An 18,756-nucleotide genomic window follows, 5' to 3' on the forward strand; every position below is an offset into this window, starting at 1 on the left:
TTCATTTTGAGACCAATGACCTAAACAGCAGAACTGAAGGCAATGTCAGGCAACTTCCTGCACTACGCCTGAAAAGACGGCTGTATTAAATAGGTCCCGTGCGACCCGTGCTGAGATCCAGGGCAGCCTGGGATGACCACGACTGTGGTGCAGTTTGGTGGGACTCTCTTTCAGCTCAGAACTCATTGTATTCATAACGATACTGCAGACTCACCCTTGCAAGACTGTTCTGGCTTCCTTGGACCAGCTGACTTCAGAGCTGAGAGGTCCAGTGAGAAGGAGCAAGACACCAGAACCACCATGGTATCACTGCCGCTCCTGCTGCTGCTGCTGCCTCATGCAGCCTGCGAGACCCAAAAGGAAGAATGCCCCTTGGATCCAATCAGAAATCAAGATGGAGCACTCAATTACTACCAGCCAGGGGACTACCACATTGGTGGAGTCTTATCTTCACAATATTTTAAGTATCTCCAGCCATATGACTTTTCGAAGACCCCTTTCACCAGGGTTGATTGGTAAGTAGTGGCGATTAAATGCTTCCCAACCTGGACAGCCACTGCCCCCATTTACTGGAAATCGACCCTATTTCCTCATACCCCTCATCCCTAGTAATTCACTCTCCCTACTTTGCTCCAGTCACATCTTTTGAATGAAAAAATTGGGGCGTCATTAGCATTAGGGCAGTATCTTATTCGGCAAGATCACATATGGCTGAATGTTTAGAGTTTTCTTGCATAGATTCAACCAAAGGAACAAACACCCTCTTTGCTTTTAAGCCCTGTGACAAGACACAGGCTGGAGCTATGGTGTCTCTTTCTTGGGTGTAGTCTGAACTAGGGATGTACGAAAATCACTTACCTGTTCGCGGATTATGCTGATGGTGGGGGGGGAGGCACTCCGTCCCTCCCCCCGGAATCCTGGATGGGGGGGAGGCGCTCCGTCCCTCCCCCCAGAATCCTGGACAGTGGGGGAGGCGCTCCATTCCTCCCCCCCGGAATCCTCCTTGGCCGGCTGTGCTCCGCGGTGTAGCTGCCGCCATTTGCGTAAGCTTTTTTTTTTTTTACCTAGTCGTTTTAGTCTGCGTAAGTTTTTACGTAGCCTAAAATGTCTGGGTTAAAAAACACACACACACACCTGCAAATGGCGGCGGCGGCAGCTGGTCGGAAGATCAGCCGCCGCAGTCGCTGCCGCCCAGAAGATCTGCCCCAGGTAAGTCTCGTCCCAGGGGGATCCACGGGGGGGGGGGACGGGGGGCAGGCCATTCCGCAACAGATTTCGGGGGGCTGAATGCACTGGCATTCGGCCTCCCAGAGATCCATGGCAGAATTCTCTGCCATCCCTAGTCTGAACAAAAATGCCATCACACGGCTTCCCCCTCCATCCCCAGTATAAATGCTTATTAGAAGATTGCGGATGTACTTGGAGCTATTTGAGTTGCAGCTATTCTGCAGTAAGCAGAGCCAAATACACCATCATCCAATTGTATATTTGGAGAGAGGGGAATGCACAGGCAGTGTTTCTTGGTGTGAAAATTGGGGGTGACGCATTTATCCCCCCCAATATTTTGGAGGCCAAGTGATTTTTATCTTTCCCAGTCCATATCTGAAGTAACCTTTTGAGAAATTCAGCAGAATGTATGTCCCATATCTGACAATGAGGGGAAAATGCTTCTTGAGGGGTGTGTGTGTGTGTGGGGGGGGAGATAATGACAAGGAAATTCTCAGTCTGCAAGCAGGTCTCCTTTGCAGCTGGGTGCTACGATAGTTTGAGGTAACAGTTTTCATCTGGAAGTGTGTATATATGTATATAGACAAATAGACAGAAAGACAGACATGTAAGTTGCTGCAGAAATTAGAAATTTAGAAAATTAATATTTCTAAATACAAATATTACTATGTCTCCTTTCAAGTGGACAATATTATTTTTCATAAGAAGATGATGAAAGGGACACAGGAGTGTCCCTTTCGTGGAGGTGAGTCGCAAAAGTAAGGTTCAGCCAGGATGAGCCACAATGTGCTGCTGCTTATAAAAAGGACACCTGTTGAGCTAATACCTTGAAACCTGGACTCTGCAGTCTACCTGATGAGGTCTACAAATGTACAACATTTTAAACCAATCTGATAAAGGTTGCCACAGGTGCAGCAAGTTCAAATGTGCTGCAATGGGCACATTCCTACTTTTTCCTCCAAACCACAGCTTAGTACATCATAATTTCTTTCAAACTTTGGTGAGAACTACTCATGTACATTATTCTTGCTTGAGAAGGAGGTGTGCCTTTCAATGGGTTGGTGAAAGTCTGAGCAGTGATTCAAAAATTGTTAAGCCTTTTCTTCCCCATTAAAACCTAAGGCAGCATAGCAGCTCCGTATGACTGAGGGCTGGATCCACCTGATCCCGTCTGATCATGGAAGCTAAGCAGGGTCAGCCCTGGTTAGTGCTTGGAAGGGAGACCACCTGGGAATCAGGCTTCTGGCACTGGGCAGGGGGTTGGACTCGATGGTCTTGTAGGCCCCTTCCAACCCTATGATTCTATGAAGCTACACTGCTGCCAGTACTCCAGTGTTTTCAGAGGAATTCTGTCTGCCATGTCTACTCTTTAGTTATGGAATGTGACCTCAGAAAGGGAAACTAGGTGACACTACACAGATTAAGACCCTAGCATTGGGGGTGGGGGGGTAGGGAGACTTTAAAACTTTCCCCCACACACAATGTAGATGTGATCTGGATCACCTCCTCCTGCTGCCCACCCCCTGTGCCTCCAAGTTGCATTGCCAAAATGGCATCCAGTTGTAATGGAAATGGGGCAAAGGCATGAAGCCCCCACTCTAGGGTCCTGGTCCATAGGAGGTCCGATGAGCTTAGTGTTGAGTAAAACAAGAAAACACCTAGGAAGATCTTTAAAGTAACAACTAAGTAAAGTAGTTTGACCCTCGGAGAATTTGGCAGAGCTGAGGACGGAATGCACATGTACAGGGAGCAGAAGGATCAGGGCCTCACACCAGCTTCCTGAAAGCAGAAATGCAGCACCAGGGCCCCTATCCTTGCTCTTAATTTCTGTTTGGTGGGAAAGGGACATGCAAGGATTGTGTCTCTCACTAGGGGTATACTATATTCACATGTTAGTGAACACATTCTATGTACGCTCATTAGGATGGTTGTGAGAATCCAGCCCTACTCAGTCATTCTCATCATGTGTAAGCTCTGCATGTGAGGAAGGGCAGTGAGGACAAGATCACAACCTCCACCCCCTCCTGCGCCATTCTGGTCACGTTCTACATGGTCTGGGTGACTGTCTGCAGAGGGCAACCTCATCTATGCATGGAAGTTCTCCCCAAGGCCCCATCTAACTGGGATTTACTCCGGTTCCTCTATCCCTTCATAAATGATCATGGTACGCCATGTTCACCCCTCCCCACAGCAACCGATTTTTGCAAAGTCATTTCATGATGGGTTTTCCTGTCACACCAGCTTCAGTGCAGTTCAGGAGTCTGTGTGACCTCAGCTAGCGATCCTGCCTTTGGCCTGCTGGGGGGAACAGCGCCGATAGGAGGAAGGGCAAGTTGCATCATAAGCACTTTTCCGGAGGTGAGCACCAGCGAAGGATCGTGCTTGGTTTTCCCCTCAATGAGCCATAACGGCTTGCTAAACATGTCTGCTCAGAGTCAGGCTGCTGCAACTCCGGGGTATGTGAACTGGCAGGAAGAAAACTTCCTTGAGAGGAGGACCAGCAGAGAAAAGTCCACTGGGGGTGGGAGGAAGGAAGAGGGTGAGAGAGAAAGAGATGGTAGCCACTTGCCCCTACAAGCAGCTGGCCCCTTGCTTCAAATAAATAAATAAATAAATAAATAAATAAATAATCAATCAATCAATCTGCCAATTTGGGCCTCAAAGACCAAGGGAAACTGGGGGTGCATGGAGGGCAGGTTGTAAACAAGCATAATATCTGATATTGCACACTGTCATCACTGATGGGCATATCAGTTAGGGCACTGGTGTCCACTACACCATTTGCAGCTGTACTCATTCCTCAGTGATATGGCAGCCACCATTAATGTATTGCCGTTCGCCAGTGATACAGAGCCAGCGTGCATCTCTGCGGAATCGCTGTAGAGAGGACTGGCTCCTGAGGACCGGAAGGTAGGGAATCCACCCATCCCTAACAGGAATTGCAGTTTGGAATGCCTGCAGAGGAATGTTCCTTAGGAGAATAAAATAGAGGTATGATTGGTGTACCCCTTCATGGATCACTGCCTTGTTGTGGCGAAGGGGCTTGCGTAACTCAGAGAAGCCATAAGCTATGCCGTGCAGGGCCACCCAAGATGGACAGGTCATGGTGGAGAGTTCTGACAAAATGTGGTCCACTGGAGAAGGAAATGGCAACCCACTCCAGTATTCTGGCCAAGAAAACCCCATGGAATGTATCACAAGGCTAAAAGATATGACGCTGGAAGATGAGCCCCTCAGGTCGGAAGGTGTCCAATATACTACTGGGGAAGAGCGGAGGGTATTTCCAAGTAGCGCCAGAAAGAGTGAAGCGGCTGGGCCAAAGCCGAAAGGACACTCAGCTGTGGATGTGTCTGGTGGTGAAAAGAAAATCCGATGCTGTAAAGAACAATATTGTTTAGAAACCTGGAATGTGAGATCAATGAATCAAGGTAAGCTGGAGGTGGTCAACCATGAGATGGCAAGACTCAACATCAACATCTTGGGAATCAGCAAACTCAAATGGACAGGCATGGGTGAATTTAATTCAGGTGACCATCATATCTACTACTGTGGGCAAGAATCCCTTAGAAGAAATGGAGTAGCACTCATAGTCAACAAAAGGGTGGGAAAAGTAGTACTGGGGTACAATCTCAAAAATAATAGAATGATCTCAGTACGAATCCAAGGCAAACCATTCAACAGCACAGTAATTCAAGTCTATGCCCCAACCACTGATGCCGAAGAAGCTGAGGGTGATCGGTTCTATGAAGACCTACAACACCTTCTAGAACTAGCACCAACAAAAGATGTCCTCTTCATCATAGGGGATTGGAATGCTAGGAAGTAGGAAGTCAAGAAATCACCGGGATAACAGGCAGGCATGGCCTTGGTGTAAAAAATGAAGCAGGACAAAGGCGAATAGAGTTTTGCCAAGAGAACATGCTGATCATAGAAAACACTCTTTTCCAAAAGCACAAGAGGCGACTCTACACATGGACATCACCAGATGGTCAATATCGAAATCAGATTGGTTATGTCCTTTGCAGCCAAGATGGAGAAGCTCTATACACTCAGTCAAAACAAGACCTGGAGCTGACTGTGGCTCAGATCATGAGCTGCTTCTTGCAAAATTTCGGCTTAAATTGAAGAAGGTAGGGAAAACCACTAAACCATTCAGGTATGACCTAAATCATATCCCTTTTGAATATACAGTGGAGGTGAGGAATAGATTTAAGGGATTAGACCTGATAGACAGAGCGCCCGAGGAACTATGGACGGAGGTCCGTAACATTGTTCAGGAGGCAGCAACTCAATCCATCCCAAAGAAAAAGAAATGCAAGAAAGCCAAGTGGCTGTCTGATGAGGCTTTACAAGTAGCTGATGAAACAAGGGAAGCAAAAAGCAAGGGAGAAAGGGCAAGATATATCCAACTGAATGCAGAGTTCCAGAGAACAGTAAGGAGAGACAAGAAGGCCTTCTTAAACGAACAATGCAAAGAAATCGAGGAAAACAATAGAATGGGAAAGACTAGAGATATCTTTAAGAAAATTGGAGATCTCAAGGGAACGTTTTGTGCAAAGACAGGCCTGATAAAGGACAAAGAAGGCAGGGACCTAACATAAGCAGATGAGATTAAGAAGAGGTGGAAAGAATACACAGAAGAACTGTGCAAGAAAGATCTGAATGTCCCTGATAGCCATGATAGTGCAGTCACTGAACGTGAGCCGGACATCCTCGAGAGTGAAGTCAAGTGGGCCTTAGGAAACATTACTAACAACAAAGCTAGCAGAGATGACAGTATTCCAGTTGAGCTATTTAGGATCCTAAATATGAGGCTGTTAAAGTGCTGCACTCAATATGCCAACAAATTTGGAACACTCAACAGTGGCCAAAAGACTGAAAAAGGTCAGTTTACATTCCAATTCCAAAGAAGGGCAACGCCAAAGAGTGTTCAAACTACCGCACAATTGCACTCATTTCACATGCAGGCAAGGTGATGCTCAAAATCCTACAAGCTAGGCTTCAGCAGTATGCGAACTGAGAACTATCGGAAGTACAAGCTGGGTTTCGAAGAGGCAGAGGAACTAGAGATCAAATCGCCAACATTCGCTGGATCATGGAGAAAGCAAGAGAATTCCAGAAAAACGTCTATTTCTGCTTCATTGACTATGCTAAAGCCTTTGATTGTGTGGATCACAACAAACTGTGGCAAATTCTTACAGAGATGGGAGTACCAGACCACCTTACCTGTCTCCTGAGAAACCTGTACGAGGGTCAAGAAGCAACAGTAAGAACCGGACATGGAACAACCGATTGGTTCAAAATTGGGGAAGGAGTACGACAAGGCTGCATATTATCACCCTGCTTATTTAACTTATATGCAGTGTACATCATGAGAAACGCCGGGTTGGATGAATCACAGGTTGGAATTAAGACTGCCGGGAGAATTATCAACAACCTCCGATATGCAGACGATACCACCCTAATGGCAGAAAGCGAAGAGTATCTCAAGAGCCTCTTGTTGAGGGTGAAAGAGGAGAGTGCAAAAGCTGGTTTGAAACTCTACATTAAAAAAAACTAAGATCCTGGCATCTGGCCCCATCACTTCCTGGCATATGGAAGGGGAAGAAATGGAAGCAGTGACAGATTTTACTTTCTTGGGCTCCAAGATCACCGCAGATGGTGACGGTAGCCATGAAATTAAAAGTCGCTTGCTCCTTGGAGGAAAGCTATGGCCAACCTAGACAGCATAGTAAGAAGCAGAGACATCACCTTGCCGACAAAGATTTGTATAATCAGAGCTATGGTTTTCCCAGTGGAAACGTATGGCTGTGAGAGCTGGACTATAAGGAAGGCTGAGCGCCGAAGAATCGATGCTGTCGAACTGTGGTGATGGAGAAGACTCTTACGAGTCCCCTGGACTGCAAGAAGGTCAAATCAGTCAATCCTAAAGGAAATCAACCCTGAGTGCTCATTGGAAGGACAGATACTGAAACTGAAGCTCAAATATTTTGGCCACCTAATGCGAAGAGAAAACTCCCTGGACAAGACCCTGATGCTGGGAAAGACTGAAGGCAAAAGGAGAAGGGGACGGCAGAGGATGAGATGGCTAGATAGCATCACCGGTGCAATGAATATGAACTTGAGCACACTCCGGGAGAGAGCGCAGGACAGGAAGGCCTGGCGTGCTATGGTCCATGGGGTCACGAAGAGTCGGACATGACTGAACAACAACAACAACAACAACAACAATGATTGGTGTAATGCCTTTGAATTGTCCTCCAGATTAAGGCCATTTGGACTAAGACCTCTGAGTCTGCAACAGAAAGATTTGTGCAACAGAAAGATTTGTGCAACAGAAAGATTCAGCAGAGCTCCAGTAGCGGTATTTGAGTTTGCGGAGCATCACAGCTGGATGCTGCCCTCTGTGTAACACCTTATGTGAGTGGTTATACACTTTGTATAATGTATTTTAATTGTTTTGAAAATGCCCCGAGAGCTTCAGTTACTGGGGATGGCCCTCTCCGGGAACGGAGCATAATTTACAATCTTTGTTTTTCTTAAACAGCAAATGGATATTTATTTACCTTAGAGACCATTATTTCAGGATAGGCTCTTCTGAGAGTCATGTTGGGGGACTTCAACGTACATTTGGAGGCCATCCTCACAGGAGCACCTCGGGACTTCATGGAGACCATGGCCTCCTGGGAGCTGCACCATATTCTAACTGGGCCCACCCATGTAGCCGGTCATGCACTAGACCTTGTGTTTGTTTCTGGAGAAGCGGGGAGTGATCTGGAAGTCGGGGGTATATCCACCACCCCCTTGTCATGGTCAGATCACTATCTGGTGATGTTGGACTTCTCGGTTCCACAACCCCTCCGCAGGGGTGGAGGACCCATTGAAATGGTCCGCCCCAGGCGTCTTATGGATCCAAATGGATTCCTGAACGCGCTTGGGGATTCTCTGGGGCATGCCAACGGCCACTCGGTCGAGACCCTGGTGGGTGGCTGGAATGCCGCAATCACTGGGGCATTAGATCGGGTGGCTCCGAAACGCCCTCTCCCCCTGAACAGGGCTCGGACTGCACCATGGTTCAATCCGCAGTTACGAGCTCTGAAACAGGAGGTGAGACGGCTAGAGCGCCGGTGGCGGAAGTCTCGCTCCAAAGACCATCAGACACGGGCTAGAGCTATATCTTCAGCCTATCACGTGGCAGTGAAGGCAGCAAAAAAGGAATATTATGCTGCCTCCATCGCGTCTGCAGAGTGCTGCCCCAGGAGGCTGTTCCAAGTGGTCCGGAGCCTGGTCGGTCCTGTGGCTCCGGAACCACTGGAGCATTCTAAGGCCTCCTGTGAGGCTTTGGCAAGGCACTTTGCAGATAAAATTGATCAGATTAGGTGTGTTACTCTGCACACTGTGGATACAGTTAGTGAGCAAGAGGCGGCCTGTGGCAAACCGGTTTTGTGGGATCGGTTCCAGCTTCTTCCTCCTGATGAAGTGGACAAGGTGCTTTCATCTGTAAGGCCAACCACCTGCTTACTTGATCCTTGCCCATCTTGGCTCATTATGAGCTGCAGAGAGAGACTGGGTGAGGGGATCAAGGCGGTGGTGAACGCCTCCCTTGAGGAGGGAGTGATGCCATCAGCCCTCAAGGAGGCAGTGAGAAGACCGCTCTTAAAGAAGCCCTCCTTGGATCCTCAAGTTCTGAACAACTTTCGCCCAGTCTCAAATCTGCCATTTTTGGGCAAGGTGATTGAGCGGGTGGTGGCGGTGCAGTTGAAGGCACACTTGGCAGAAACTGATTATCTAGACCCATTTCAGTCGGGCTTCAGGCCTGGGCATGGGACAGAAACGGCCTTGGTCGCCTTGGTGGATGATATGAGGAGGGCTCTGGATAGGGGTGAATGCTCCTTCCTTGTTCTCCTCGACCTCTCAGCGGCTTTTGATACCGTTGACCACGGTATCCTCCTGGACCGCCTGGAGGGGTTGGGCATTGGAAACACTGTATTGCGGTGGTTCCAGTCCTTCCTCTCTGGCAGGTACCAGAGGGTAGCACTGGGAGAGGAGGTTTCGGACCCGTGGCCACTTACTTGTGGGGTGCCACAGGGTTCCATCCTCTCCCCGATGCTATTTAACGTCTATGTGAAGCCACTGGGGGCTATCATCAGGAGGTTTGGGGTGCAGTGTCATCAATATGCGGATGACACTCAGCTCTACCTCTCATTCAAATCTTCACCAAGGTTGGCCATAGAATCCCTGTCCAAATGTCTGGAGACGGTGAGTGGCTGGATGGGGAGGAATAAGCTGAAGCTCAACCCTGACAAGACCGAGGTACTTTTGGTGGGAGACAAGAGGAGGCTGGGGGATGTTGACCTGGTGTTGAATGGGGTACAGCTACCCTTGAAAGACCAGGTCCGCAGCCTGGGGGTCATTTTGGACCCCCAGCTGTCCATGGAGGCTCAGGTGTCAGCTGTGAGCCGGACAGCGCTCTATCAACTCCATCTGATACGGCGGCTGCGCCCCTACCTTCCCGACCATCTGCTCCCATCGGTAGTACATGCCCTGGTCTCCTCTCGTTTAGACTACTGTAATGCGCTCTACGTGGGGTTACCCTTGAAGACGGTTCGGAAACTGCAGCTGGTACAGAACGCGGCGGCTCGCCTGATTAAAGGCAGCCGCCGGCGAGATCACATCACTCCAGTGCTGAAGGAGTTGCACTGGTTACCAGTTGTTTTCCGGGCCAAATTCAAGGTGTTGGTTTTGATCTTTAAAACCCTATATGGTTCCGGCCCAGCCTATCTTAAGGAGCGCCTCCAGCAACACCAGACAGGCCGCTTAACAAGATCAGCCTCGGATGGCCTTCTCTCTGTCCCATCAGCCAGGACAGCTAGACTGGTGGGGACGAGGGAGAGGGCCTTCTCTGTGGTGGCCCCCACTCTGTGGAACTCCCTCCCTAGGGAACTCCGTCATGCCCCCTCTTTAATGAGCTTCCGTCGTGCATTAAAAACGTGGTTGTTCAGGCAGGCATTTGGGGTGGGTTAGGGTATTTTTTTAAAAAAAATTTATGGTAAAATTTTATTGTTTTAAATTGTTTATGGTGGGTTGTACATCGCCCAGAGTGGCTGGGTGACCAGTCAGATGGGCGATTAATAAATTTAATAAATAAATAAAAAATAAATATTGCCTTAAAGGGCTTTAGGTTTATATAAGAAGGTACATGACATTTAGTTTTCATTGAGTAGAGGATGACAGTGTGACTGATCTATTTTCATTTCATTTATTCTTTCACAGTTTGCTAGATCCAAGGTACTGGCACATCCTGTCTTTCCTGTTTGCCATTCAGGAGATCAATCAGACTCCCACGCTCTTACCCAACATCACCCTGGGCTATGACATCTATAAGTCCTATTTTGATGGAAGAACCACTTCCTATGCGATGCTACAGCTGCCTGCTGGTGGGGAAAGCACCCTTCCAAACTACAGCTGTGGGAGAAAGAATCACGTGCTGGCTGTCCTTGAAGGGGCTGAATCTGACCTCTCCATCCTGATTTCAACCATGTCAGGCATCTACAAAATCCCACAGGTATGAATTGGGAGTGGAGAGGATGCCAGGTGCACAGAAATGTGAGCTGAGGGCTTGCTTGGCTTGAATTCCACTTCCAGGCACCTCTGCCCACTGGGGAAGATGGTCTGCTGGAGTGTGTGCTGGAGGTGAGTCGTGGCAGTGGTGGAGCTTTGGAATGGGAGCCAGGGCATCAAAAGCGCATTTGGAGGGGGACCATAATCAGTTCCAGGGTCAGGGGTTGGAATGGCTGGGCAGCTGCCTAAGGACCACAGGCTCAGAACCCTTCAAAATCCCAACTTCTAATCATTTGGTGGCATCTGGATGGAAGCAGAGAGAAACCGGCATTTCGCGCCCATACGCAGTTTTCGGCTACCTTGTTCATCTAGGGATGTACGAGAGTGACTTACCTTTCGCGGATTATGTTGATGGTAGGGGGGAGGCATTCCGTCCCTCCTGCCGGAATCCTCAATGGGGGAGAGGCACTCCATTCCTCCCCCCGGAATCCTCAGCGGCCGGCTGTGCTCCGCGGCGGCTCCGACGAGCAGCCGGCCTGACCCAGCCAGGCCAGAGCCATCCGCAGCCGGAATTCTGGCTGCGGAAGGCTCTGGGAAAAACAACAACAACAACAACCGCATACGCAAATGGCAGCGGCTATGGGTGCCACCATTTGCGTTCCTTCTTTTTGGCCATCTTAATCTACGTATATATTTACTTAGACTATGACGGCAAGAATCAAGGGGAACCAAATAGCGTAGCGGGTGCTATTTGCATCCCTTTTTGATTCACCGTTTTAGCCTTCGTAAATATTTACGTAGGCTAAAACGGCGAATCAAAAGGGGACACAAATAGCGCCCGCTACGCTATTTGCGTTCCCCTTGATTTTCGCCATCATAGTCTACGTAAATATTTACGTAGATTAAGACGGTAAAAAGAAGGAACGCAAATGGCAGCGGCTGTAGCCACCGCCATTTGTGTACGCATTTTTTTAAAAAAAAAACCCACCCCCAACCATGATAGGCTACGTAAAGATTTACGGAGCCTATCATGTCTTTTTTTTTTTTTCACAAGCCGGGAAATGGCGGCAGCGGCAGCCGGTTGGAAGACCGCACACCGCCGCCGCCACCGCTGCCGGAGCCACCGCCACCCAGAAGATCCGCTCCAGGTAAGTCTCATCCCGGGGGGGATCCGCGGGGGGCAGGGGGGTGGCAGGCCGTTCCCCCACAGATTTCGGGGGGCCGAATGCACTGGCATTCGGCCTCACCGAGATCCGTGGCAGAATTCTCTGACATCTCTATTTATTACCCACTGAAGAATGTTCCAGGGTTCATCCTGACCTTCCAGGGTTCTTTAGCATTGGTTTAAAAGGTTCCTGTCCCCTTACTGCTGAAGTTACACTTTAACATAGGGAAATCAGCATGATGCACATGACAACAGGGGAGATGCTAAAGCAGGGGTGGGTAAAATGCATACAGCCCCATCCTGGTCACTGCCATCATTCTGCAGCTGATTTACCCACAGACTTCCTTCCTGATTATGCTTGGAAACATGATGTGCTCTCCCTGCACACTTTTGTTTCCCAGCAGGATCACTTGGTGTTCGCTGACTTGTCCCATTAATTTCAATGGGTCCACTCTAAGTAGGACTGTTGTTGGATTATACCTTTGGATTTCAACCATTTCACGTTTTCCGATGATAGTGGTGGGTGTTAGTCCCCGCAGGCTTCCACTGGGGACAATGCACCCCCCAGATGCATGTTACCTCCAGTTTCAGAGGCACTATGCCTACGTACACCAGTTGCTGTGGGATGTGGGAGGAGGGTGCTGTTGTACTCCTGTCCTGCTTTGGGATTCACATGGGCACTGGTTGGCCACTATGGGAAACGTATGCTTGACTAGATGGACCCTTGGTGTGATCCAGTATGGCTCTTCTTATGGTCTTATGATCTCCTTACAATGTTACCCAAGCCTGAGCGAAAGGCACAACCCCAGAGCCTTTGCTGCTCACATTGTCAATCCATCACTGAAATACCTGAATGGGGCTCTAGCGTGTCCCTCAAACAGTTTCAGGAACAGAGTTGTGTGTGGGAGGGCTAAATCTTTCCTGTACTGTGGGCTCACTTGAGGAAAGGAGCAAGTTCAACCTACATTTAATGGTGTCTTCAACTGTACCACAAAACTGTATTTTGTATGAGTGAAAGCTTAGCATTCGCTCCGATGGGGGAAAGAACGGGAGTGCCCTTGGGATGCTGTTGTTTTCAGATTGGGTGGAGTAGCTTGGTTTCTACTGACAAGGTACCCAGTGTACTTCTTTGGCAAGTCACACAAAGAATGGCTGCACCAAAAGGGATCCTTCGGGAATTTTGGCATCCCACCTCCACATATACTCCACACCTATCAAAATGGCATGCATTTTGTTAGATACTAATAATTTCTGGTAAACAATTATATGATCTCTATTTTGTTTATTTGTCCATTTATGTATTTATTTATTTACAACACATTAAAAACAATGTATGAAAATTAAAGCAAAATGAGAACTGTGCAGAATGAAACCATATTAAAAACCAGCACCAGAATGAAATGGAACCATATGATATCCTAAAACAACCACCACCACCATGCTAAACACCAGTCTTTTCCTTTCCTCACTAGATGAGTTATGGCTTTGTTTCACATGTTCTTAATGATAAAACAGAATTCCCTTTTGTCTACCGGATGGCCCCAAGGGAAGAAACCCAGTACCCAGGGATTGTCCAGCTCCTCCTGTTTTTTGGATGGACGTGGATTGGCCTTTATGCTCCAGATACTGACAATGGAGAGAGATTCATGAGGGCCTTGACACCCCTCATGATCAATCATGGGATTTGTGTTGCCTTCTCAAAAAGACTACCACGAAATGTTGTGTACCAAATGTCTGGGAATGAACTACCGGTCATGTGGCCAACAGTCAAAGTAATGGTTTTCTATGTGGACTCTCACTATGGCTTTCTTCCAATGATCCGTATACAAAGAGCACTCGAAATGAAACAAACTGGGGCAAAACTCTGGATCACAACAACTTCCCAGGACATGAACATGATCTTGTCTGATAGACCTCATATGTTTCCATTCCTCCATGGTTCTTTGTCCTCCATAATGAAGACCCCCAAAAGGACAAAATATGACTACTACGAACCATTTTCTTTGGCTACTGCACAGCTTTGGCAAACAGCCTTTCACTGTTTCTATTCACAGCATGTGTTATCCAAGAGAAGTTGGACAAGATGCACAGAGAAAGAGCAACTGGACATGCTGCCTCAGGAGGAGATGGAGAGAGCCCTGTCTCAAGACAGCTTCAGTACGTACAACAGTGTCCAAGCTGTGGCACATGCCTTAGATGCTGCATATTCATCCCAATCAAAATGGATGTTGATGGTGGGGGGAGGAGTCAGGCTGGAACATCAAAGGCTGCAGCCATGGCAGGTATTCCCTTCTCCTTTTGCAAGAATAACACCAGTGGAGGCTGGTGGCGCCTATTTCAGTGGGGCTGTGGGTCCACTCTGGGTTTCAGTCACAACCAGTCCAACCTCTAAAGGAGCTATCCAAAGTGCTCAGCCCTGTCCCAAAATGGGTTCCAAACCTTGGATAGCTCCTCTAGAGTTCTGACTGAAACCCAGTGCAGATTCACAGCCCCATTGAAATAGGACCCACCAGCCTCCACTGACCGCCTCAAATGGTGCAAGATTCAGGATGGAAATGACTGTGCATGTGTTACAGCAAGTAGTCATGCCTACTGTGTGGCAATACCAGTGACAAACAGAGCTTTTTTTGTTGCCTCCTTTGCCTCCTCAAGTAGCCTCTGTGGGGAGTTATTCTGAGTCATCCAGAGATTATTCATGCACTCTCCTGATGAAACGTTCCCCTGGACTCCTCAGGAAAGAATGGTTATCCTTTTTTGCACAACGTTGAGGATAAAGTCATGTGTCTTTGCAGTAAATTGATATTGTGCTTGTTGCGGATTCACTTGGGGTGTTTGCATGTTTGTTAAAGGCTGCCTGGTTTTTCTGTCATTCTAGCTTCACACTTTTTTAAGAGATGTCCAGTTTTCTAATGCTTCTGTGAGCGGACTGTATCTGGATGAAAATGGGGAGCTGGGAGCTGACTTTGAATTTATTAACTGGGTGCTGTTTCCCAATTTGACTCGTAGTAGAGTGAAAATCGGGAGCATGAAGAGACAAGCATCCACCCGCACAAAGCTCACCATTCACCCGGAAACCATTGTATGGCCCAGGTATTTTAACCAGGTGGGGGAAATGATTAGTGTCACATTTTGGGCTTGTTGCTTCTGTTAATCTCCAATAATATGAGACTGATACATATGGGGTGTCCAGTAGGGCTGTGCACTGCTTCAGCCTAAGGCCCGAGTCAAATATTTGTGTAGCCTATCATGTCAAAGAACAGGGACGCAAATGGCATAGTGGACACCACTTGTGGCCGTGAAGCTGGTAGATTTACATAAATGCAGCCGTAAATGGTGGGATTTAGGCTAATCTACCAGCTAGCTTTATGGCCGCGAATGGTGCCCACTATGCCATTTGCATCTGGAGACTTACTTACAAGTTACAAAGCACGGCAGTGGCTGCTGGACGCCCATCTCAACAAAATTTGCCAGTGAAGCAGAGCTGGCAGTTGGCTACACAGGATCGATGTGGAGCAGAGCCAGCCTGGATGGATTTCGGTGGGAGGGACAGATTGCCTCCCCCCATGGGCGGATTCCCCTGCGGAACAACAGGTAGGGAATCCACCCATCCCTACCATAGAGACAAACACACCTAACATGTTTTCCTTGCTGCTGCTTCTCTTTATCGCTAGACTGTGCCTCACTCCAGGTGTGCCAAGAGCTGTCACCCTGGATATGCCACCAAGATCCAGGAAGGAGAGCCACCTTGCTGCTATGCTTGCGCTCCATGTGCGGAAGGGACAATCTCCACTCAGGAAGGTGGGTGACCTCAGAGGAAAGGCTGTTCCCTTGGGAAAAAGAGCAAATATTTGAGTTTGGCTTTTTGCCTCAACACCACATTTGTAATCAGAGGCTGTCTTCTGGATACCCCTGCCATCCAAAATGATGTGAATGGGGACCTGATAGAGGGCCTTTTTGGTTGTGGCACCCCGCTAATGGAATCCCCTCCCCAAGAAGGCTCATCAACTGTGATGCCATTCTAGCGCCAGATGAAGATGTCTTTATTTGCCCGGCCATTTCAGTACATAGACTGAATCTGGTTTTAACAACAGGTTTCTCCATTTGACCACATTTGGATGCAGTTAATTGAACTTCTTCTCCATCTTATATTTTTCTGGTTTGTTCATCATCCTAAGAGGTATAAAAAAAATACCTTCTTTTAATGTTTCTAAGTCATCCTATCCAAGGTGCTGCACCCATTTGGTGATAGCATTCAACACTGTTGATAGCTCCTTTAGAGTTCTGGCTGGTTCTGACTGAAATTCTGAATGCATTTACAGACCCACCTAAATTGGGGCCAACAGCCTCCACTGTGCCCAGTGTACCCTCTTTTCCCTGGTTGAAGGCACACCCTTCAAAAAAGCTCTGCATTTAACATGACTGGGGCAGGGACGTCATTAAAACATAGGCCAGTCTACCATTATAGAGAGAGAATTGTCTGCAGTGTGCTGTGATTCTGTGGCAGACATGCAGGCGTTCCTTGGCAGAAAAGTGGATGTGAAAACGGTGTAAAGCTGAAGATGCAAACTTTGGAAACCTCTGCCCCACAACAACCCCCAACTCTCTGTTAATCAGGCCACTCTCCTGTCCAGTGTTGATTCATCCTTCTACACCTGTAAACCCCTTCATCATAATTTTCCATGATGGGGAAAGATAAGAAGACTTTATGAAAGATTCCTACTCTGGGTGTGAAACTTAGGGAACCGCCCTTGGAAGTAGCTAGAATGATGACGGAGGTGATGTGTTGGGCTTTGACAGAGGAAACCATCCTTCAAAGCCTGCTCTGCGACAGGATGTCAGGGAGAATACTGAGCCCATAGAGCCCCAGAATAGTTCTGATTCTGAGGAGGACCAATCACCCATGGGAGAGGAGCTCACTCATCTCTCACAGGCACAGCGGCAGGGAGAGATTCCTCTTGCCTGCATTCCTGAGAGAGATAGTGACCCTAGCAGTGAGAGAGCGGGGGATGGGATCTTGCTGGATGCTTTGCAGAGATGGAGGGAGTGGTGCGTGATGGAGGGTGCCACGAGGTGGCACTCTGCCCGCTTGGTGCTAAAACAACGGTTGCGTCCCGAGGATCCCCGGGTAAGAGGGAGGACCTCTCCATAGCCCATAAGTTCAGAGTTTTCCCACTCTTCCCCTTCAAATGGGGACCAACTGCCTTACCCAGAGCTTAGGCTGCTCTGCTAACTACCCCAGTGCATTTCCTGGCTTAGTTGCTGGTGATTAGCATCTGAAAGAGTCATTAAGTTGTAAGGGAATAAAGCCTTGGAAAGAATGCCTTTTGTCTGTGTCGTGTGTTGGCTATTGGAGGGGCCTTAAAGAGGCAGCTAGGGTGCTCCTTGACACAGGGCTTACTGCTTTGGCCTGCTTGTTATGACTTAGATTAAAAAATAGGATAACCACATAGATACTATCCTGAAATATTGTTTAGCTACACACAGCTGCTACTCTGGCTTTAAACAAAATAGGAACCTGTCTTTAAACCAAATTAACTCATCTAGCCCAGCTTTGTGTAATCTGACTTGCAGGAGCCCCGTGGTCCCTCACAGCACCTTCCTGGCCACACTAGCTGAGATCCTGCTTTTGTGATGAGGACACAGATTGTATCTCCTGAACACAATGCTGGTCCTCTACAGGGAACATTGGTGTCTCTCCCTCCCCTGCTACAGATTCTGCTTTCCTGAATTCTCCCTCATCCCCATCCTTGCTCAAAATGTAAGAGAACACCAAGAGTTGTGGATGCATGCCTGATGCTGGTCATGCTGAAGTGACTCTTCTTCTTTTCAGATGCAGACCATTGCAACAAGTGTCCAGAAGATCAGCATCCAAACAAGGACCGAGATCAATGTGTCCCCAAGGATATAACTTTTCTGTCCTATAACGAAACGTTAGGGATCCTTCTGACTTCCTTCATCTTATTCTTATCCCTAACAGCAGGTTTCATTTTAGTCGTCTTCATTAAATTCCGAGAAACTCCAGTAGTCAAATCTAATAACCGGGACCTGTCCTACATTCTCCTAATCTCCCTCCTGCTTTCCTTCTTGTCCTCCTTCCTATTCCTCGGCTGGCCAAAGAAAGAGACCTGCCTTCTCCGACAAACAGCATTTAGCATCATCTTTTCTCTTGCTGTCTCTTCTGTGTTGGCCAAAACGATCACTGTGGTGCTGGCCTTCCTGGCCACAAAGCCAGGGAACAAAGTGAGGAGATGGCTGGGGAAGAGTCTTGCAAACTCCATCATAATTTCTTGTTCCAGTGTCCAGGTTGTCATCTGCTCTATCTGGCTGGTCATCTCTCCGCCCTTCCCTGACTCTGACATGCACTCTCAGCCTGGACAGATCATCCTGCAATGCAACGAAGGATCTGTGATGATGTTCTATACTGCTCTTGGCTACATGGGCTTTCTGGCTGCCATCTGCTTCACGGTGGCTTTCCTAGCCAGGAATCTGCCTGGGGCCTTCAATGAAGCCAAGCTGATCACCTTCAGCATGCTGGTCTTTTGCAGTGTTTGGGTTTCCTTTGTGCCCTCCTACCTGAGCACAAAGGGCAAATACATGGTAGCTGTGCAGGTCTTCTCTATCTTGGCCTCCAGTGCTGGCTTACTGGGCTGCATCTTTCTTCCCAAGTGCTACATTATTTTACTGAGACCTGACCTGAATACAAAGGAGCATCTCATGATGAAAACCAAGCATGGCATCTGATCTTTAGTACTAGAGAGGGGTTAGAAGTTTGCATTGACCAGGATCAGAAAAGAACCATAGCT

The 18,756-nt window shown here is 48.1% G+C and overlaps 1 protein-coding gene across 1 annotated transcript; it reads left to right on the plus strand.

The window, feature by feature from the left end:
• Positions 1-300: 300 nt before the first annotated feature.
• LOC146356419 (vomeronasal type-2 receptor 26-like) lies at positions 301-18,694 on the plus strand. The gene is made up of 4 exons (XM_084830106.1): positions 301-515; positions 3,213-3,285; positions 3,469-3,766; positions 17,784-18,694. The coding sequence occupies exons 1-4, from the start codon at positions 301-303 to the stop codon at positions 18,692-18,694; spliced, it is 1,497 nt and encodes a 498-aa protein (XP_084686232.1).
• Positions 18,695-18,756: the final 62 nt, after the last annotated feature.

Source organism: Heloderma suspectum, chromosome 2, assembly GCF_057233095.1.
Source record: "Heloderma suspectum isolate Gila_16-S chromosome 2, 16-S_ref, whole genome shotgun sequence".
In the NCBI taxonomy this organism is placed as follows: domain Eukaryota; kingdom Metazoa; phylum Chordata; class Lepidosauria; order Squamata; family Helodermatidae; genus Heloderma; species Heloderma suspectum.

Bases quoted from the DNA above. Each gene is read 5' to 3' on its own strand.
- LOC146356419 (XM_084830106.1), top strand. From the start codon at position 301: ATGGTATCACTGCCGCTCCTGCTGCTGCTGCTGCCTCATGCAGCCTGC. The intron at 3,286-3,468 runs GTGACTGTCTGC...CTGTCACACCAG, and splicing joins TCACGTTCTACATGGTCTGG to CTTCAGTGCAGTTCAGGAGT. The intron at 3,767-17,783 runs GTGAGAGAGAAA...TCTTCTTTTCAG, and splicing joins GGGTGGGAGGAAGGAAGAGG to ATGCAGACCATTGCAACAAG.